This window comes from Dromiciops gliroides, chromosome 4 (assembly GCF_019393635.1).
Source record: "Dromiciops gliroides isolate mDroGli1 chromosome 4, mDroGli1.pri, whole genome shotgun sequence".
In the NCBI taxonomy this organism is placed as follows: Eukaryota; Metazoa; Chordata; class Mammalia; order Microbiotheria; family Microbiotheriidae; genus Dromiciops; species Dromiciops gliroides.
In genome coordinates, this window is record NC_057864.1 from 73,191,030 (window position 1) to 73,215,035 (window position 24,006).

At 36.9% G+C, this 24,006-nt stretch overlaps 1 protein-coding gene across 1 annotated transcript in view; it reads right to left on the reverse strand.

Moving 5' to 3' along the window:
- Positions 1–24,006, reverse strand: part of ACBD6 (acyl-CoA binding domain containing 6) — a 202,345-nt gene that overhangs the window by 93,325 nt on the left and 85,014 nt on the right. Inside the window, 1 exon segment of the mRNA XM_044001699.1 lies at positions 7,022–7,111. Coding sequence (XP_043857634.1) covers positions 7,022–7,111 — 90 coding nt within the window.

Consider the following 24,006-nt stretch of genomic DNA (forward strand, 5'->3'; position numbering starts at 1 on the left):
ATCTACTGGGTACCTAATATGAATACTGATTACAGCTTAATTTTTTTCTTTTTTAGAAAGTTATTAAGAAAAAATGCTGTATAAAGTTTTCAAAGATAAAGTTAGCCAATAAATATTCATTAAGCACCTATTCTGAGCCAGACATTGTGCTAAGTGAGGGAGACACACCAAAAGGCCAAAAAATAGTCCTGCCCTCAAGGTGTTCACGATCTATTCCACTTCTCTGCCATTCTATTTGTTAGCCAGTACTGAATTGTTTTAATGATTACTACTTTGTACTATAGTTTGAGATCTGGATTGGTATGCCCCTTTCTTTCACATTTTCCCCGCAAAGATTCAAGTCTTTACGTTTTATTCCTCTAGATGAATTCTGTTACTATGTTTTTCTAGTTCTATAAAATAATTTTTGGCAATTGGCATGACACTGAATAAGTAAATTAATTTAGGTAATATTACCATTTTAAAATATTGGTTTGGCCTACCCATGAGCAATTAATTTTTCCAATTATTGAGCTTAATAATCAGTTTTCCTGATTATCTCTTTTAATGTCAAATTTTGCTTTTTCTTTATCTGTGATTTTGATTGCTACCCATGCCTTTTTAACTTTAGCTAAAGCATAACAGATTCTGTTCCGGACTCTTAGTTTAATTCTGTGTGTCTTTCTGTTTCAAGTGTGTCTCTTGTAAAAACATATTGTAGGCTTTTGGGTCTTTTTCCCAAAGAGATCATAAAAAAGGGGAAAGGACCCACATGTACAAAAATATTTATAGCTGCTCTTTTTGTGGTGGCAAGGAATTGGAAATTGAGGGGTTGTCCATCAATAGTTGTGGTATATGAATGTATATTATGTTGTAAGAAACGATGAGCAGGAGGAGTTCAGAGAAACCTGGAAGGATTTGCATGAACTGATGATTAGTGAGATGAGCAGAACCAGGAGAACATTATACAAAGTATCATCAACATTATGTGTTGATGAACTGTGATAGACTAGATTCTTCTCACCAATCCAATAGGAAGAAGTCCAAAGGAGTGGAGCCTGTTGCAAAAAGAAGAAATGGCTGACCTGAGGGCCTTCCTTCAATGGAGAATCTGAAAGGAGGTCTCCTCAGTCCATCATCTTCAATTAGAGGAAGGGAGGGGTCCCAGAGACAGGCAATATTTAGGAGGACATTCTTTATAGGGTTTTTATTTTCCACTGCTAATGGAGAAGTCAGTCATTCAACATTATTAGGAATCATCACTACTAAATATATTCTTATTGAATAATTATGTATACATGCTTTTAAATCACATTTTAAAGAATATTTAAGAATGATCTGAAGTTCCTCTTTTACATTACTCACAAAACACTTTCTAGCAGAAAGTCCTAATATCAGTATTTTAGATATAGGAAGGTCCCCATAGGCTTAAAAAGGACAATATAGTTTATAGATTCCTGTGCTGTGGGTATGACTTAGAGTTACCAACTACCCTATGTATACACATGCCAGAAAAGAGACACCTACTACAACCAACCACTGAGAAATGGCCTATGGTTCAGAGGATTTAGGTGATTCAATTTTATAAATGTCCTCTTTCAACCTAAAGCAAAAAGTATGCCTATTTGACTTCATACAATGCTCTGTTCCCATATGGCGAATCAATTATCACCTCTTTATATTAGATGAACCCAGGAGAACAATTAGAACTAATTACTAATACTCAAAAGAATTCCCTTGAAGCTAGCTTTATCCAATAAAATACCTCTTTAAAATAAAAATAAAACACATGCCACTAGAGTACTATAATTGAAAAGGGAAATCAATTCAAAACTGCCTCTGTTTAAGTTTAGAGACTGGAGCCCATCCAAGAAATATTGTACTTGTGGATTTATAGCACAAAATAATTAAGAGGTCTCAGTGCCTGGTACTGTTATCCACTGTCTTCACAAACACTAAATGATAAAGATGGATTAAGAATTTTTAAAAGGCGTTAACTACTACTTGCTTAAATTGTATCAAATTTATGACAAGAAAACCCAGTACCTAGATAGTGTTTTGTCCTTTCTCATTTGCCATATTAAGAGATACGAAACATATTAGGTCATTAATAGATGTTCGTTGAATGGATATTATCTTCTTTAGAAATAATAAACATTTTTATTTATAGTTTTGCATTCCAAATTTTATCCCTCCTTCCCTCCCTCCCCTACTCCTTCCCTGAGGCAGTAAGCAATCAGATACAGGTTATATATGTGTAGTTATGTAAAACATTACCATATTAGTCATTTTGTATAAGAAAACATGAATAAAAGAAAAAAAGGAAACAAAGTGAAAAATAGCATGCTTCACTCTGTGTTCAATGAATATTAGTTCTTTTTTTGGAAGTAGATAGCATTATCATTAGTGTTCTGAGATTGTCCTGGATCATTGTATTGCTGAGAATAGTTGTCATCCACAGTTCTTCAAACAATATTGCTGTTTCTGTGCACATTATTCTCTTGGTTCTGCTCTCTTCGCTATACATCAGTTCATACAAGTCTTTCCAGGCCTTTCTGAAATCATCCTGCTTGTCATTTCTTATAGCACAATAATATCCCATCACCATCATATAATTCCCCAATGGATGGGCATTCCTTTGATTTCCAATTCTTAGCTGCTCCAAAAAGAGCTGTTAGAAATATTTTTGTGCAAATAGGTCTTTTTCTCTTTTGAGGATGTCTTTGGGATATAAACCTGGCAGGGGTATTGCTGGATCAAAGGGTATGTACAGTTCTATCTATATATGTACAATGCTTATCTGAGGTTTTTAAATGCATTCTCTGAATCTTCAATATTTATTTGTCCTGCCTCCCTGTGTGACAGAAGTTATGTCTTCTTATTTTGCTTTCCCTTCAATCCAGGCCTCCTGGCCCTGCTCCTGACTCTCTCTGGACTTCAGAACCGTGCCTCTAAAACCAAACAAAGCACCACTCACCCTCTATTGCAGGCTCGTCCTGGGATGTTCCTCAGTGCTGTGGGCCTCTTCACGAGACTTGCTGTCCTTCCTCCCACTGGTGACCGGCCCAAGCAGCCCTATTTTCATCCCCCTCCAGGCTCTGTTCTAGACTTTTTTTGGACCTCAAAACCCTGGCCCTGGGCAGGTACCATCGATCCCCTGCCCCTTGCTGCTTTTCAGCTCCCTTTTGTGTTTTGTCTTCTCCTATTAGAATGGAAGTTCCTTGAAGGCAGGGACTGCTCATTTCCTTTCTTCCTAGTCTATCTCTCTACGAAGAAGTACTTGATGTCGCATAGTAGAAACTCAAGGAATTTCAGATTTAGAAAGGATGTTAGGTCATATCTGAGTAGGAATGTCCAAATATCTCTAAAAAGTAGAGATTCAGCCACATTTTAAAGGCACCTAGTAATTAGGAGCTCATGACTCCTAACACTGCCCATTCTACCTTTTTAGGAAACTGAGTCTTTTTGATCAAAAAAGACAACACTATCTTAGTATAAATTAAGAGAGACATCATGTCCATATCTACAGAGGCAATAGTCCTACTAATGTACTTTGTCTTAGATAGGCCACATCAGTTCTGGGAACCACATTTCAGAAAGGCCTTTAATAAGCTGGAGGAAGTTCAAGAGACAACCAGGATGGCGAAAGACTTCCATGTCCCATAAGGATCCATGGCAGACACTGGTGATATTTAACCTAGAGAAGATTTAGGGGGGTGGACTTATAGCTGTCTTCAAATGTTTGAAAGACTATCATGTTGAATAGGGTTTTGATGTGTTCTGTTTGTCATAACAAAGAGAGAGAGAGAGAGCAGCTTTTCAAGTGTGGAATGGGCTTAATAAATGAGCTTACAAATGGGTTTCCCTCTAATTAGAGGAAGTATCTTGTTGAGGGGATTCTTGTTCAATGACTAGATGACATCTGAGGTCCCTTCTAATTCTGACCTTGCAATTCTGTGAGATAACTCTAATTCTTGGGAAGTTTTCCCTTATATGGAGGTAATTCATTTTCTTTCTCTCTCTCTCCAACCTTCTTTCATCCACTCCTATTTCTTCTTCCAAGAGCTAAGCAGAATAAGTCTAATCCCTGACCCAATGCTATACTAACCTCTTAGCTGGTCACCTTATTTTCTGTCTCTCCTCACTTTAGCTCATCCTTTACATAACTGCCAAAATAACTTCCCTCCAGCATATGTTTGACATGTTACTTCCCTACATAAAGAGGTTACCTCCACTGTCTACCAGATAAAACGTAAACTCCTTAGGCCAAGCATTTCTGGTCCTCTATAATCTGAACCCAACCTAGTTTTCTAGCCTTTTTTTTTCCTCACATTACCACCATTCATGCATTTTATATTGCAGCCAAAAAGGGGCTACTAGCTGTTTTCCAACCTTGTTCTACCAGCTCCTGATCTGCACAGGCCACTCCCCTTGGCCTGGAATATACCACTTTCTTTACTAGTACCTTGTTTTTCTTAATGAGTACCTAGCTTCTTCAAATTCTCCACCACTCTGGATCTCTCCTTTGCTCCTATTGTACTTTATTTGCACATATGATTATATATGAACATGCCAAATACTCCTCTCCATCCCCAGCTCAATGTAAATAGCAACCTCCTTGAGGGCAGGATATATGTAATTTTTCATTTTTGTATTCCTAGCACCTAAGAGAGCTGAATCTTCTGAGTTGTTGCCATTTTTCAGCAGTCATGTCCAATTCTTCATGACCCCATTTGGGGTTTTCTTTTCTTTTCAAACAGGGCAATGAGGGTTAAGTGACTTGCCCAGGGTCACACAGCTAGTGTCAAGTGTCTGAGGTCACATTTGAACTCAGGTCCTCCTGAATCCAGGGCCGGTGCTTTATCCACTGTGCCACCTAACTGCCCCCCATTTGGGGTTTTCTTAGGAAAGATACTGGAATGGTTTGCCATTTCTTTCTCTAAGCCATTTTATAGATGAGGAAACTGAGGCAAACAGGGTTAAGTGACTTGCCCAGGATCATCCACCTAGTAAGTGTCTGAGGCTGGATTTGAACTGAGGTCTACCTGACTCTAGGCCCGGCACTCCAACCACTGTGCCACCTAGCTGCCTTGGTGTTGTTACTAGTGAGTGCTTAATGTTTGTTGAATGGAAGTGAATGTCGCATTAGAGCCCTTCCAATAGCTATCAGTTCCCCATCTCATAACCTCTTCCCCTTCTGAGTCTTCACTTCTCTGGGACAAATGTTGCTAGTTCTTTTTGCAAACCATCTTAGACATAACAACATTCTGGTTAGCTTCCTCCTCCTCAAATTTTGTGCCCAGAACTGGAAATACTCTCGATATGATCTGATCAGTGCAAAGCACAGCGGGCCCATCATTTTCCTTCTAGCTAGCATTGCTCTCTTCATGCAGGTAAAGATCATGTTGGTATTTTTGCCAACTATGTTGAACTACTGACTCCTGTAGTGCTTGTAGTCCTCTACAACTTCCAGGTCTTTTTCACATGAAGAGTGATCTAATTATGCTACATCCCTCTTGGACTTGTATTGGATCATTTTATCCCAACTATAGAAATTTACATTTACTCCCAGCCAAATGTCAGCTTCCTATACCTAACAATATTGAAATAGGAATACTTTAAGCTCCTTAAGTGAAAGGACTGTTTAGTTTATGGCTTCATTTAAAAAAAGCTGGAATATAATAGGTATTAAATAATTCCAACTTTTGAACTAAACTATACCTAATAATATCATCTAATTAGATTATACTCCCAACTATAATTATTTGCTAAAACTATAGTTGACTAATGATCCTTTATCCATAGCCAAATGTTTTCTCTATGAATTCAATGACATTATATGGGTATGAAACTCTATAATGTCTATGGTCATTCCTAGCTCTCATCATCATGAGGATTGCTTCGACTTTGATACTGAACACCTCCTTCAGTTGCCTCTCCCCTCTGATTAGAAAGCTGAAAGATAGAATCAAGGCTCCCTTTATACATGACTCAATTTCCAGTCAGCTCTTCAATTCCCACCAGCTGCTAAGCTTGGTTTCAACTCCATGAACAGTATGCTCCCAAGCCAGGTACTACCTGGCACTTAGGTGCCATCTACCCCTTTGAGTTTCCTTCTGTGTATTGTCTTCAACATTAAACTGTAAGCTCCTTGAGGACAGGAACTGTCTGTCTTTTTCTTATTTGTATACTCAATGCTTAGCACAGTGTCTGGCACATAACAGGCAAGTAATAAATGTTTACTGATTAGCTAACTAAAGGTCTATGTGAGTAACAAGCAGCAATGAGTGGGAAAAACTGATTAAAGAAAATTCTTCTTGAGGTTTCAAGTAAAGACCTTCTTCCTTTTCCCTCCTAAATAATTGTGTAGTATCACTATACAATATTAATTATTTTCACTACTGGAATGGTTACATTTTAGCATCACCTCAAACACATATGTGGGTAGGTTATTAAAGTAGACAGGGCCCTGGACTTGGAGTCAGGAAGATGTGAGTTCATATCTAGGCTCAGGCACATACTATGTGACCCCAGGCAAGTTATCAATTAACTTCCGTCTGCATTAGATTCCTCACATATCAAATGTGAATAATAAAAGCACCTACAACCCAGTGCTATTCTGGGGATAAAATTATATAATATATGTAACTATTACTTAGCAATGTACTTAGCACGGTGCCTGGCACATAGTAGGTACTTAATAAATGTATGTTAAAAATACATACATTGGAAAATTATATTAGAATAAAAAGCATTTTGTTAAAATGTTTTCAATCGTAGCTTTCCCTTTTATAGGCAACTTTCCAAGTGAAGAGAAAGAACAAGTATGGAATTATAGTGGGCATTAGTCAAGATAAATCAAAAGTAAAAATCTAACCCAGTATGACTCTCTGGACATGATAATACTAACTAATAAATTAACTCTTTCAGAGAAACTAAATAGTACAAAGTAAAAAAAAGGTTATCCCCAAAACAACTGAGAACACAAAACAGAAACATACAAAATTTCCCCAAATATTCTTCCCATTTCACCCTTCCTTACCTGACAATTAATGTCAGCTGTATATTGCAGCAGGACTGTTACTAGATCCTTATGTCCTCGGTCACATGCCCAATGGAGTAGAGCCCTGCCCTAAAAATTCAGAAAAAAAAAAATATTTGAGCACAATCATTAAAACAATTTAAAAAGAACCAGTTTAACATGGGTTAGCCAAAATTCAGTGTATTCTATACTGGAACAAATAATAGAAAAAAAATCAGATTTTCTTCGTATTCTGGTAAATTAAATGTTTTGTAATTCATTCAATAGTAATGAATAAACAGCAAAGTATTCAGTAAACAAGCATTTATTAAGTGCTTAGGCACTTGTGCCAAGTGCTGGATAAAAAGAAAGGCAAAACAGACCCTGCCCTCAAGAAGCTCATACTGTAACATGTAAGACAATATATAAATACTACACACACACACACACACACACACACACACACACACACACACACACACACACACCACACAGAGTAAATGGGAAGTAGTCTGAAAGGGGATGGAATTAGGAATTGGAAGGACCAGGAATGGCCTCCTGCACAAGATGGGATTAAAGCTGAATCTTGAAGGAGGAAGGGAAATGAAGAGACTGAGGCAAAAGGTCAGAGTATTACAGGTATGGAAGCTGGGGGGTGGGGGTGGGGAAACAGCCAGTACAAAAGGTAGAGATGATGCCATGTTGAAGAAACAGCAAGCAGGCCAGTGTAGCTGGATCATAGAGTGCATGGAGGAGTAGAAGAGTGACCTTCTTGAGGTCAGAGTCTGTGTCTTTGCCTTTCTTTGTATCCCCAGCACTTAGAATAGTTTAAGAACTGTTCTAACTCAGTGCGTAGTAGGGCTTAATAATTGCTTGCTGATGGCTCTTTGAGAAGGGCCCAGGGCATGAAGCTGATATCTGATCCTCCTGGAGGTAACAGAGCACCACTAGAGCTCAATAATATGAGAAGAAAGGGGGTAAATCTAATGGTCTTTGCTCAGTCTTTACCCTTCTTGACCCCTCTATAATCTCTGACCCTGTAGATTACCCTTTCCTCTAGGATAATCTCTCCTTTATAGGTTTTTCTTATACTGCTCCCTCCTGGTTCTCATCCTACCTGACTGACCACCTCTGGGTTCTTTTGTTTGATTTTCACCAGGTTTTTGCCCACTAACTGTTGTTATCCTCTAAGATTTCTTCTTGGACCCCCTTTCTTGGTAATCAGATCCTGGATTCAACTATCATCTCTATGCAAATGCGTCCCAGATTAATCTCTCTCCTGAACTAGTCATGCATCACCAACAGCCTCTTGGAAATCTCAAACTGGATTCCTATAGACATCCCACACTCAACTTGTCCAAAACAGACCTCATTATCTTTTGTCCCAAACCATTTCTTCATTCCATATCTTCCTATTACTGTCAAGGATACCACCATCATCCTGGGCCCATCCTCAACTTTTCACTTGAACTCACCTCACATACCTGATCTATGGCCAAAACTTGGTGTTTCTACCCTTGAAGTATTTCTCATGTAAATTCTCTTCTCTCCACCAACACAAGCATTGCCTTGGTTCAGGCCTCCATCATCTCCTGCCTGGACTACTTCAATGGCCTTCTGGTTAGTCTCTGTGCTTCAAGTCTCTCCCCACTCCAATACATACTCTACTCAGCTGCCAAGGTGATTTTTCTTCAATATACACCTCACCATGTACCCCTCTACTCAATAAATTCCAATGGCTCCCTAGTGTATTCAGGATCAAATACAAAATCCTTTTGGGCATTTAAAGGTGTTCACAACCTGGCCCCTTAATATCTTTCTAGTCTTACATTTTACCCCCTCCATAAATTCTATTATCCGGCTCCACTGGGCTCCTTGCTATTTCTCAGACATGAGACTCCATCTGCTGATAATGCATTTGCATTGGCAACCCCTATGCTTGGAATATCCCTTCTCACCTCCCAGTTTCCTTAGACTCTTCCATGACTCAGCTCAGTCTACCTTCCATTTTCTACAGGATGTTCCTGGTCACTGTTCCATCTCTTTCCCCTTTATCTAATGTAACAGCTACCCCCTTCCTTTAAAAATTGAGATGCAAGCTACTACCTATTTGTACAAAAATATTTACAGCAGCTCTTTCTGTGATTGGAAATCAAAGTAATGCCCAGCAATTGGGGAATGGCTAAACAAGCTGGGATATATGATTGTAATGGATTATTATTGTGCTATAAGAAATGACAAGCAGGATGGTTTCAGAAAGACTTACATGAACTGATGTATAGTGAAGTGAGCAGAACCATAGGAATATTGTGAACAGTGACAGTAATACTGTTTGATGAAGAACTGTGAGTGACTTAACTATTCTCAGCAATACAATTATCCAAGACAATCCCAAAGGAATAATGATAGAGCATATTATCTACCTCCAAAGAAAGAATTGATATTGATTGAACACATGAAGCATGCTATTTTTCACTTTACTTCTTTCATTTTTTTCCTTGTATTAGTTTTCCTGTACAAAATTACTAATATGGTAATGTTTTACATAATTGCACATGTATAACCTATATTTGATTGCTTACTGCCTCAGAGACGGGGTGGGGGAGGGAGGGAAATGAGGGATAGAATTTGGAACTCAAAACTTTAAATAAAAATGTTTATTATTATTAAAAAAAGAAAATATTTCATAATTTGCAAAGATACTAAGGCTACAACATCACTACAAAGTCATCACTGTTTCTATAATGATGCCAAAATCCAAAAGGAAAGGGAAACAGCATTCTAAATAACTACAAAGTACATAAACAATTTGGGGATCACTCTATCAAAGCAAAGTAATCCTTAAAGAAATAAAAATAACTTAAATAGCTGGAGCAATATTTAGCACTCCTGGCTGAGCCATACCAATATAATAAAAATGACAATGTAACCAAAGTTAATTTATAATTTTAATGCTCTACCAGTAAAATTATCAAAGGGACACTTTAAGGGAACTTGTTAAAAATAGTATGAGAATTCATACAGAAAAATTTTCAAAACTAGAATATCAAGTGAAATGATGCTAAGTGGTAAGGACAAAGGCACTTCTAAACCTCAAACTACAAAATAAAGCAGAAGTCATCAAAAACGTCTCTTATTATTTTAAAAACTAGAAAGGGAACATCAATGGAACAGACTAGATATGGGAGAGTTTACAAATTGCTTAGGAAAGAACTCCATGTTTGGGGGCAAAATGTGGGGAACACTGGAAAACTGCCTAGCAGAAATTAGGTTTAGACCAATGTTTTAAGCCACATTCCATAATACATTCTAAATGGATAATTATCTCTGATTTTAATGATCATACTATTTTTCTAAAATGAGAAGAAAAGCTTTCACAGCTATATGTGGGAGATATATTCTTAATCAAACAAGAGATAGAGATAATTACAGAAAATGAAATAGATAACTTTATGACACTTAAAAGCTTCTGGGGGCAGCTAGGTGGCGCAGTGTATAAAGCACCGGCCCTGGATTCAGGAGTACCTGAGTTCAAATCCAGCCTCAGACACATAACACTTACTAGCTGTGTGACCCTGGGCAAGTCATTTAACCCCAGTTGCCCACACACACACACACACACACACACACACACACACACACACACACACACAAAAGCACTTCTGAACAAAGAAAGTTAATATAGTTGAAATAGTTGAATGACAGGGAAAAAAATCTTTGAATCAAATTGCTTTCATAAGGGTTTAATATCCATGATATAGAAAAAATTAATAGCTATATAGAAGACCAAAAGCCATTCCTCAATAGCTAACTGCCTAAAGGACAGGAACAAATAGTTCTCAAAATAAGAATAAGAGATCCACGACCACATGAAAGAATGCTCTAAATCACTAATAAGAAGAGAAATACAAATAAAAACACCCTTGAGGTTTTACCTCATACTCTGCAAGTAAGTAGACAAGAATGACCAAAGAATAGGAATAGTCAATGTTGGAAGGGTTGCAGGAAGAGAAGCACACTAATGCATTCTTGGTGGATCTGTGTGTGAATCAGTACAAAAAACAAATTGAAATAAAGTAAATAGAATAGCTAGATAGAATGTCAATACACTTTGATCCAGAGATTCTATTATTAGGTTTACACCCCAAGCCACTGTAGCAGTACTTTTTGTGATATCAAAGAATTGGACACGGGGCAGCTAGGTGGTACAGTAGATAGAGCACCGGCCCTGGAGTCAGGAGTATCTGAGTTCAAATCCAGCCTCAGACACTTAACACTTACTAGCTGTGTGACCCTGGGCAAGTCACTTAACCCCAACTGCCTCACTAAAAAAAAAAAAAAAAAAGAATTGGACAGAGCAGATGTCTATAAATAAAAAATTATGGTGCATGAATGTAACAAAATATTACTAGATTACAATAAATTAAGAAAGTTGTGAAAACAGAAAAGCAAGGAGAGAACTATATGAACTAAATACAAGGTAGAGGAGGCAGAGCCAAGAAAACAATATATACACTGACACAATGACTATCTAGATACAGCCAAGTACCAAAATGGATAAAGCACTGGACCTAGAGCAGGGAAGACCTGAATTCAAATTCCACCTCGGACCATGACTAGCTATATGACCCTAGGCAACAAACTTAACCCCCATTAGTATCAGTTTCTTCATCTGTAAAATAAAAACAATACTACCCAGGGTTGTTATGAGGATAAAATGAGATGATATTTGGAAAAGTACTTCATAAATCTAGAAGATATAAACAAACACTAGCTTTTATTATTCACAAAATGTGTAAAATTCTAGGAAAAGTCACCTATGTGCAATTAGTTGAAACTGTAGATAGTTTTGAACTTGGGAGTTGAGAAGTGCAGAAATAAAATCCTGACTCACTTTCTAGCTGTGTGGCTCTAGGCAAGTCACATAACCTCTTTCTATCTCAGTTTCTTCATGTCTAAAATGTCTAATAATAGCACTCATCTCCCAGGGTTGTTGTGAGATCAAATAAGGTTTTTTAAAATTTAAACTGCTCTAAAAACCTTAAAGTGCTATAAATACAAGCTATTATTATTACTACCACAACAATTTAAATGGAAAGAAAAGCCATGAAAAAATAATAAAAACAGAAAACTGTAAAGTCATAAAGAATAAGCATGGTTCAAAGCAAGAGATATGAGGAGCGACCCCCATCCCAACCCTTTGCCAAAGTGAGAATTACAGAAGTGTTGCACATTGAATACACATTCAGGCTTTTTTGATGTACTGTTCAATTATGCTGATTTTTCCCCTCTTTTTTTCCTTAAAAATACTATCTATTATATGGGATAGCTTTCTGGGAGGGAAAAAGGAAAGAGTACTGGAGGAAATTATGGAGATATTTTTTTAAAAGACACAAATAACCTTTTTTTTTTTTAAGTGAGGCAATTGGGGTTAAGTGACTTACCCAGGGTCACACAGCTAGTAAGTATTAAGTGTCTGAGGCCGCATTTGAACTCAGGTCCTCCTGATTCCAGGGCCGGTGCTCTATCTACTGCGCCATCTAGCTGCCCCACAAATAACTTTTTTAAAAAACCTAAAAGGTGGAGCAGCTAGGTGGCGCAGTGGATAGAGCACCAGCCCTGGAGTCAGTAGGAACTGAGTTCAAATCCAGCCTCAGACACTTGACACTTACTTACTAGATGTGTGACGTTGGGCAAGTCACTTCACCACGACTGCCTCACAAAACAAAACAAAAAAAACCCCTAAAAGGTACATGAAGAAATTAGGTTATCATAAAATTCAACTGAGATAAAAATTTAACTACATAAGTGAACTCATTTATTTACATAAAAAAATATTCTACCACCTTGACATTCCAATTTCACACTCCAAAATTCTTTGAAAACAGTTACATTTACAATTTACAAGTGTTTTAAAGGGGACAAGTGACAGTATAGGCTATTTATAAACATGAATAGACTATAAATGTTTAACCAATCAGAAAGAACTAGGATATGTGAAAAACCAACCACACTGTCTACCACAAACACTATTACTAATGTAACTGCTCTAATAATGATGTCAATACTATTGCTTTGGGGGTAGGTAGGTGGCACAGTGGATAAAGCACCAGCCCTAGATTCAGGAGGCCCTGAGTTTAAATCCAGCCTCAGACACTTGAGACTTACTAGCTGTGTGACCCTGGGCAAGTCACTTAACCCTCATTGCCCCACAAACAAACAAACAAACAAACAAATAAATAAATAAATAAAAGGAAAAAAAAGAAAAATACTATTGCATTGTGAAATGGAATCTAAGTTTAGTTGATGTGAAAAATCTTAGAATATTAATAACCTAGGACCTATCTAATAGAATGACTGATGTAGTTCAGCATTGTTTTAAGAAAGGCCAGAGAGGGGCAGCTAGGTGGCGCAGTGGATAGAGCACCGGCCCTTGATTCAGGAAGACCTGAGTTCAAATCCAGCCTCAGACACTTGACACTTAATAGCTGTATGACCCTGGGCAAGTCACTTAACCCCAATTGCCTCACCAAAAAAAAAGAAGGAAGGAAGGAAGGAAGGAAAGAAGGAAAGAAAGAGAAGGAAAGAAAGTTGGAAAGAAAGAAAAAGAAAGGCCAGGGGGCACCTAGGTGGCGCAGCAGATAAAACAACAGCCCTGGATTCTGGAGGACCTGAGTTCAAATCTGGCCTCAGACACTTGACAGTAGCTGTGTGACCTTGGGCAAGTCACTTACCCTTACTGCCCTGGGGGGGAAAAAAAGAAAGGCTAATATGATGCTGCTGCCATGTTTAAAGGATATAGTGTTTTTTCACATTAAATTTTAAACTCTAAATTAGGTGATTTTAGAAGAGGTTAAGGAACTGCAGGATGTTCCAAGGATGGCATTAGAAAAGAAGACCTCTTAAGAACTCACCTTTGTTTTTTTATTCAAACTCTTCTTTTCCTTATAGATTTATTACATTAACAAATTAAAGGATCCAATATAAAAGTGATACAACTTAGGACTCAATTTTCTTCTGCTTTCACTTAATGCTTGACTGACTTCTTACTTATCTCTATATACTTATATACTTTAAAAAAAATTTTTTTTTGTTTTTAATCTTTTTAAAAATTTTTTTGAGGGGCAATGAGGGTTAAGTGATTTGCCCAGGGTCACACAGCTAATAAGTGTCAAGTGTCTGAGGCCGGATTTGAACTTAGGTCCTCCTGAATCCAGGGTCTGTGCTTTATCCACTGTGCCACCTAGCTGCCCCTATACTTTTTAATGAAACACCACAAAATCCAAAATGGAAAGGAAATTTTTAAATTGTCAGATGTGAATAAACCTTGTGCATATTTCTATTTTTTTTAAAAAACTTCTCTCATAATAAAAAAGTATTTAATCATTCTTTATATAGAATTAAATTAAATTAATTGGTCGAGATAAAATGTATACAAAAAACCCCAAAGGAACTTTTTGCTGTTGTGACTGGGTACCAAAGAATATTTTCTTTTACTGATACTCCTATAGCTTCTGTTACAGCTAATTATTCAGTTATTCTGAGTACTAACTCTAAAATCTTCCAAAGGAACAATTACATCCTTTAATGAGTAGTTCTAAAACATTTCCAATGAACTAGAATGTGTTTTATAAATTGATAATGTTTTACATCTCTTTAAGTGAAAGGAATCCGGTAAAATTCCAACTTGGAAGGTGCTATATGGTCTCTATCACTTTCAGTTCCAATTTTCAAGTGTATATTTTATGGCTGCTAAATTAAACTATTAACATGAATTACAATAGATCTAATATGTTATACCATATAGTGTATTAAGACACTTATCAGATCTACTATTTTAGTTAAGAAACCACAACATAATCTGTATTTTTTACAAAAACAAAACAAAAATATACAGCATATTCCTAGCTTCTTAATAAATATCTGCTTAGGTTCCCTGTTGTTAATTATAAAATTTGTTGTCAATTATAAAATGTAAAAAGGTTAAGAAAAGAAATACTAGCTCATAAATCTTCAGGAATTACTATAAGGAAGCAGACAAGCAACTCATTTTACTGTTAATAGGAGTTATATGTTAAATTTCCCATATGCAGTGCCAAAAATTTACTTTAGGGGAAACACCTATGACTGGACCTCACTAGTGATTTTCATTTTGGATATTTTTTCCAGAAGAGTGGTACATATATAACATTGTTTGAAGTATGATGATATGCTCTCAGACATTTGCACCAAGCTTTTTAACACACGTTTTGACCCAGTATGTAATTAATTTTTGTAACACATTATTTTAATGGTACACTAATTAACCTTGAATGAGAATGAATTCTTGGACAATGACTTTCTGTAGGAGCTCTGGAAGATATCCACATTAGTACTTTTGAAAGGGTTTTTTTTTTTTTACACAGTAGTATGCAAGCCCAAAAGCAAGCAAAGAACAAAAAAATTTAGTGAATATTTTAACACTTCATACATTTGGCAAACTAGATCATTCAAGCAAACCATATGAGGTCCCAGTTGTTTTGTTATAGAACTTTCCATCTTATTATAAAAATACAAAATCTACAAGCTTCAGTGGGCTGGTCTACAAAATAATATTGGTCCTGAACACCACAGATTTTAACCAAATGGATAAAATAGTACACAAAGCTGCATGTACTTATTTCCATAATGATTTTCATGTAATTTCTGTATATCTATGTAAATAAAACAATCTATTATCAATTCCGAAGGTGAAGTTTTATTGCTGCTAACTAAAATCTAGACAATTTTGCTTTTACTCTATTTCCTTTTATTCATCCATAATAAGCATTTAGGGAATATGGGTGAAAAAAAAAATCAAAGAATGGGAGGAAAAAAAGATGCAGGAAGGTCTTTAAAAGCCTTGACTGGACAGTCAGCAGACCAAATATAGCAGAGTGCCCTGAATCCATTTTTGGCGCTCCCAAAGCACAGCAGAGTAGAATGAAAAGAATTCTCCTCTATTAACAAAGGCTGTTAGTTAATACTGACCTACCGCAGACAGATAAATGACTACAAAGTGCTTTGAAAGTTCAGAGAGCTAGCTACACTGTTAAGTGGTATTACTTAGATGCTTTCTGGAAAATAAAAATTAGTCCTTCATATTTAAGGTGTTGCTTGTAACAATCCTTTACCTTGAAACCAATTATGTGTGTATGGATATATCACATGTAATATTATATATATATATATACATATATATATATGGTATGTAAAGGTTTTAACTTTTTAAAATGTGGTTCAATTGGAAAAGTTACTCTTAATAGTTCAGTTACTTGTGTTCCAACCAGAAAAAAAGTTATTATTTTAAATAACCCAATCTCAAAAAAAAGAAACAAAAACCTATAAATGAAGCACCAAGGGTAAGAGGAGAAAAGGGGAGACAGGGTAGGGGAATAGGACAAGACATATTCACAAGGAAATTATATCAAATATTCCAAGAACAATTAATTCCAATATAATATAAATTGTTTGCAAAAATAAGAACAGAAGGGATTCTACCAAATTCTTTCTTTGGCATAAATGTAGTATTTATATCTAAACCAAGGAGAGACTAAAGACTATAGACTAATGATCTGAATATTAATGTAAACATTTTGAATAAAATATTATTAGAAGCCACAGAAATATATCAAAAAGATTAATGCACTATAACCAGGTTGGCTTTATACCACAAATACAGATCTGGTTCAAAACTAAGAAAACCAACCATAAGCATAACATACTATACTGATAACAAAAAATCATGATTATATCAATAAATACAAGAAAGAAAGTTTCTGACAAAATACATCACACATTTCTATTAACAACACTAAGAACAAAGAAATAGACTTTTCCTTATTATGGTAGGTAGTCTCGATCTAAAACCAAAAGCTGCATTATATGTAAAGGGAATAAAATAAGAACAGGTGTAAAGGCAAGGATGTCTATTATCATCATAACGGTTTAATATAGTACTAAAGATGATGGCTATAATAAGGCAAGAAAAAAAACTGAAGAAATGAACACAGGCAAAGTAGAAACAAGATTACTGTTATTGGAGATCATATAATGGTTCATTTAAAGAACCCTAGCAAGTCAACTAAAAAAAATTTAATTGAAACAATTATTAAATTCAGCAAAATTGTAGTATATAAAACAAATACACACAAATTATCAGCATTCCTGACAATTACTAACAAAATCCATTAGTAAGAGAGAGATAACTATAGAATGTATAAAATACATTCTTAGAAGTATATAAACCAAGACATACACACACACACACGCACAGAGGAATTCTATGAATACAACTACAAAATAGCTACTGAAATAAAGACAAGTACAAATTCTTAAGGGAATATTAATTTCTCATGGATAGGAAATGCCTATGTAATAAAAATATGAATACTATCTAAGTAATTTACTTAGTGCCATACCAATCAACTATCAACGGATTACTTAATTGAAATAGAAAAAATGATAATGAAATTAATTTGCAGGAACAAAATGTCAAGAATTTCAAGGGATATAATGAAAAAAGTGGAAAGGAAGGAGGCCTACACATATCAGATTTCAAATTATACTACAAATCAATAATCTTCAAAATAATTGAGTACTGTTTAAAAGATAGGTCGAGGGCGGAGCCAAGATGGCAGAGGAAAGACATTAAGCTCTGTGGTAAAAAGTGAAAGTTTTTAACTGTCAGTTAGCGAAAACTGAAGGACCACCCTTTCGGGGAGGAGACAGTGAGCCGTTCATTTGCTAAGGCACTCCACCTTGGTCTGCTAGGGACTCCACTTCCAGGTGCCAGCTTAAAAGGCAAGGAGAAAACCGAAGTGAGTCCTTTTCTTTCCCGCTCTCCTCGTCTGCTGGTTGCGCTGCACACACAGAGGCTGACTCAGGTTCGACTGGGCCCGATTCTCCGTAACAGCACGTGCTTGACGAGGCTCAGAGGTGGCCTTGGGTTTTTGGTGAGTTCTATATGGAATATAGACTAAGCTTAGATCTAAGACTACTTATTTGTATTTCTACTTTCCTATCCCTCCAATCAACATCGCCTTGTAATTTCCAAACAATAAAAGCTCTAACTAAAGCTCAGAGGCTTCTTCCATTTACTGGTCTGGGAGATAAATAAGGGAAAGGTTAAAGGGGAGTTTAATGCTCTGGTATCCAATTTTAAATCTCACAGTTCACAGGGCTCCTGATACAATAACCCCCAAAATAGCAATAAAAGAACCCTTGGGGCAGAAAAACACACAAAAATACGGGCTGAGAGTTTTCTCCAGCTATAGATAGATTTCAGGGGGCTGTGCTGGGCCACGAATAAAGCCTAACCCTGCAATTGGGCTGACACACCAGACACCCGCCAGAGGAATTTGCCCCAGTGCTTTTGAATTGGGGGCAGCACCGGAGTCCTCTGGATCCGAGCGCGGGGTCAGACTAAACGTCTGGCGGGGGGGGGGGGGGGGGGGGGGGTGCAGGGGTACCAGTGGACTGGGGGGAAAGAAAGATTCGACTGTCCCACCCCAGTGGGCAACCAGGAAGAAATCCCGAGCTTCGGGAGACCCAGGTGGGCGGGGGGAGCAGGGGAACAATCTCATCGGAAGCTGAGAACCACACCACAGAAAGTTTTGCTGGTTGGTTTCTTAGTAAATAGGCCTGAGGTTATCTCAGGACCTGAGAACAGGCCAGGTGAGATTAAAGCCTGCCCCCCCTCAACCCAAAACACCTGGGACCCTCTGAAGCTGAGAACAGGAGTGGAGCCGAGAAGCAGCCCCCGCCCCCCTCCCCAGTGGAGAGTTTGAAATCAAATGAAAGCGAGGCCAGGCAGGCTGAGAAGAAGCCCAACCATTGCCCGGGCCACACTGTAGCTTGAACAGTGTGTCCTGGAAGCAGAGCCACACTTAAAGAAGGAGTTAAAAGATAAGAAATAGTAAGCCCAGGATGAGCAGGCAGAGAAAGCAGAAGACCATCGAAAACTTCTTTGGGGGTAAGGTAGACCACAATACAACCTCAGAAGAAGATAATAACAGGGTCAAAGCTCCAACATCCAAAGCTTCCAAGAAAAATATGAACTGGTCTCAGGCCATGGAAGCTCTCAAAAGGGACTCTGAAGAGAAAGTAGGAGAAATAGAAAGAAGATGTAGAGAAAAGGAGGAAAGAATAGAAAGGGAAAGGAGAGCAATGAAGGAGAGTCATGAGAAAAAAGTCAACAGTTTGAAAAGCCAAATGGAAAAGGAGATTAAAAAACTGTCTGATGAAAATAACTGCCTAAGAATTAGGATTGAACAAATGGAAGCTAGTAACTTTATGAGAAACCAGGACACAGTAAAGCAAATCCAATTGAATGAAAAAATAGAGGGCAGTGTGAAATATCTCCTTGGAAAAACAGCTGACCTAGAAAATAAATCTCTAGGAGAGTTAATTTGAAAATCATTGGACTACCTGAAAACCATGACCAAAACAAAAGCTTAGACACCATCCTCCAAGAGATTGTGAGGGAAAATTGCCCTGATATTCTAGAAGCAGAAGCTAAAATAGAAATTGAAAGAATCCACTGATCACCTCCTGAAAGAGATCCCAAAAGGAAAACCTCCAGGAATATTATAGCCAAATTCCAGAACTCCCAGGTCAAGGAAAAAATACTGCAAGCAACTAGAAAAAAGGAATTCAAATACTGTGGAGCTCCAATAAGGATAAAGCAAGATCTAGCAGCTTCTACATTAAAGGACCGAAGGGCATGGAATATGATATTCCAGAGGGCAAAGGAACTGGGACTTCAACCAAAAATCACATACCCAGCAAAACTGAGTATAATTTTTCAGAGGCAAAAATGGGATTTCAATGAGAAAGAGGACTTTCAAGCATTTGTGATGAAAAGACCTGAACTGAATAGAAAATTTGACTTTCAAATACAAGATCCCGGAGAAGCATAAAAAGGTAAACAGGAAAAAGACTTCAAGGGGGATATTAAATGATCAAACTGTTTACATTCTTACATGGGAAGATAATACTTTGAAATCATAAGAACTATCTCAGTAAGAAATTCAGGGGCAGTTGGGTAGTGCAGTGGATGGAGCGCCAACCCTGGACTCAGGAGAACCTGGGTTCAGGTGTGACCTCGGACACTTGACAACTGTTGGCTGTGTGACCCTGGGTAAGTTGCTTGGCACCGGTGGCCTTACCAAAAAACAAAACAAAACAAAAATTCTTCACAAGAAATTCACAGAAGACAGGGCCGAACTGAATATGAAGGGATGATATCTGTAAAGCATTTATGTTTTGTTCTTTGTAGGGCAGACAGGGAGGGGTGTCTTATGTCTGGGGCTGGATTTGGGCTTGGGGGGCCTCCTGGGTCCAGGGCTGGTACTTTATCCGCTGTGCCACCTAGCTAATCCATGATGACATCATTAAAATAGGGTTGAGGTGTAGGAGGAATAAACTGAGGGAGGGAGAAGGGGAGAGATGGTCTGGGGAGAGGTATTTCACATGAAAGAAACAAGAAGAAAGCTTATGGAGGAGAGTAGAAGAGGGGGAAGGAGTTGGGGAGTAAGTGAACCTTAATATCATCAGAATTGGCTCAAAGAAGGACTAACATACATACTCAAGTAGGTATAGTAATATACTTTTGCCCTGGGGGGGGGGGAGGGAGAAAAGGGCAGGGAGAGGGAAGGAGGAAAGGGCAGATTGGGGGAGAGAGCAGTAAAAAGCAAAACACTTTCAAGGAAGATGAAGATGTTCTACATTACTGCACCAGTATGACATATTGAATTGCTTAATCTCATAGGGAGGGTTGAGGAGGGAGGGAGGAAGAAAAATTTAGAACACAGAATTAGCTCAGGGACCCTGATCTCATTGGAGTGGGCTCATGGAGGGAATAGCTTTCATACCCAATTGGGAGGAACAATCTATTTAACCCTGCAGGAAAATAGGAGGGGAAGAAGACAAGGAAGGAAGGGTGAAAAAAGGAGTGCAGAGTGAGGGAGAGGATAGTCAGAAGTAAGGCACCTCTGAGGAGGAATAGGTAAAAAGAAGAGAGAGTAAATGTCATGGGAAGGGAGTGGGATGGAGGGAAATAGTTATGATGATTGATTATAATGGCAAAATGTATAGTACCTACTTTGCTGGGCTTTTGTGAAGAAGATTCTCTGTCAAGCTTAAGGTTCTGATGAACAGGATGCTATTGGGAAAACCTGGAGAGACCTAAATGAGCTAAAGCAGAGTGAAATGTACTGTATACAAAATAACAGCAATAGTGGGGGATGATCTGCTGGGAAGCATGTGGTTGTTTTCAGCAAGGCAATGATCCAATGTAACCCCAAGGGACTTATGAAGATTGCAGCCCATCTTCAGAGAAAGAACTGATAATATCTGAAAACAGATGGAAACACATTTAAAATTTTTTTTTCATTTCCTCTTTGACAATTCTTTAATCTGAAGTTTTCGGTTTTTTGACTGTTTTCTCTCACAACTAGCTATAATGGGAATTTTTACATGACTACTCATGTATAACTTATTTTGAATTGATGGAATTCTTGTGGGTGGGGGGCAGGAATGGAGGGGGGAAGAGAAGTTGGAACACAAAGTTTTGTAAAAATTGATGTTAAAATTTTGTTTTTACATATATTTTGGAAAATAAAATTCTATTCAGAAAAATAAATAAGTAAGAAAGTAAATAAATAAATAAATAAGATAGGTCAATCAGTACAACAGATTACATACACAACATACAAGCAAACAAACTCAAGTAGCCAAGTATTTGAAAAGTTCAAAGACCATACCTATTCGAATAAGTACTCACTAACACAAAAGCAAACAAACAAAACCCTACAAGGAAAACAAGAAAGCAGTCTGGCACAAATTAGGTTTAGATCAATACTCTACACCATTTACCAAGATAAATACCAAATACAGGACTTAGATATAAAAGGTTTCATTAGAAAACAAATTAGAGAAGCATAGAAGAAATTACCTTTCAGATCAGGATGGGAAAGACTTCATGACCAAACAAGGTACAGAAAGGATAAAAGATAAAACGAGCAATTTTTATTACATAAAGTTATAATGCTTTTGCACAAATAAAATCAATGACATTAAAACTAGAAGGGAAATGGGTAAGTGGAAAATGCCTTGCATTATGATTTTCTAATAAGGTCTTATTTCTAATATATGTGGGATACATATTGATATATAGCATATATAAAAAATATGGTGTATATTATACATCACACATATATCAAATATATGATAAACTAATTAAAATATACCTATGTATATATATATTTCCTATTCTTTTGTCATTTATTAGAAAATGACTGTGAAATATATGTCTGTATGTAGAATATGAAAAGGCAGCTTTCAAAGGCAGAAACCCAAGCTATCAACAATCCTACCAAGAAATGATTCCCTTAAGAATTAGAGAAATGCAAATTAAACCAACTCTGAAGTCCCATCTCACTTCCATCAGCTTAGCAAAGATGATCACCCCAAAATGATAAATACTGAAGAGATTGCAGGCCACCTGGTGAAGCCATGAATTGGTCCTGCCATTCTGGAAAGTATCTAGAACTATGCACCAAAATTACTAAGCTTGCATACCCTTTGACCCATCAAAACCACTAGTACTCCTATACCCCAAACAAAAAAAAAGCACATATTTGTAAAATATTTGTAATAGCTCTTTTTATAGGGTTAAAAAGGAAACTAATGTGGCATTCATCATTTGTATAATGACTGAGCAAATAAAGATACATAAATGTAATGCAATATTATGCCACAAAAAATATGAAAGAGATGGTTTCAGAGAAACCTATGAAAACCTGCATGAACTTATATGCAGTCAAGTAAGCAGAACCAGAAGAATAGTTTACATAACAATAGCAACATCATAAAGACAAAAAAAATTGAAAAATTTAAGAACTCTCATGAATGCAATAATCAGCCAAGATTCCAGAAGACTAATGATAGATCATGTTACCCATACCTGCTGATAAAATGGTGATGGAACTGTGATGCAGAGTGAGACAAGCGTTTTGGGATATGCTTCACCATGCAATTTGTTACAAGAATTTTGTTTTTCAATTTGGGAAGTATGTGGTAGAGAGAGAAAATAAACACTTTTTAATTGAAAACAAAATAAAAAGTTAATGGAAAAAATTATTCAACCAACAATGAATAGTAAAACATTTTAATGTATATACGAATTATGTTATATATTAAGATTACTGAATGAGTCTACACTTACATTTTAATATAGGAATAATTTTTAATTAAGTTTAAAAATTATATTTAGTGTTTCTCAAGATACCTATAATTATAATTACTTTGTTTTTCCTCTTGCCAATTGCAATCCTAAACCTTCAATAAATTTCACCAAGTATAAAACTGCCATTGTTGCAAAACATATGTATGCTACTACTTAACTAGCAAATGAAACATTATATATAGGCTAATAACAACAGTAATGCATTTATTTCATTCTGGGTTTGCAAAGCACTTTACAAACATTATCTCATGTGAGCATAGAATAATCCTGAAAGCTTAGATATATTATCACCTCCATTTTACATATGAGGAAAGTAATGAGAAGAGTTATGTCACTGCCTAGAATTAAAGAGCTACTAATGATATGAGCCAGAAATGAAACCTAGGTCTCCATTATTCCAAGTCCAGTGATCTGTTGTCTACACCTAAGTGCATAATATAGGTCAACCTGGTGAAGTGATGTATTTGAATGCAAAGCCATCACATTGAAAACTTTAGAAGTGCTAATTAACCTGGAATATATCTCCCCATCTCAAAATTTTAGCTAGTTCATGAATGCCACTCCCATACTTGCTGAATGGCTGGCCAACACAGATCAATCATTTGTGTTTATGTTTTACTGCTATATCCAAAAAGTACAGCATGCTTTCTATTTCCAGCTCTTGCCAATACCACAAAACCAATGTTACACAGAGAGGGAACGTGTCTGGGTGGGTGGTATACTAAAGTTACCAGGAGGA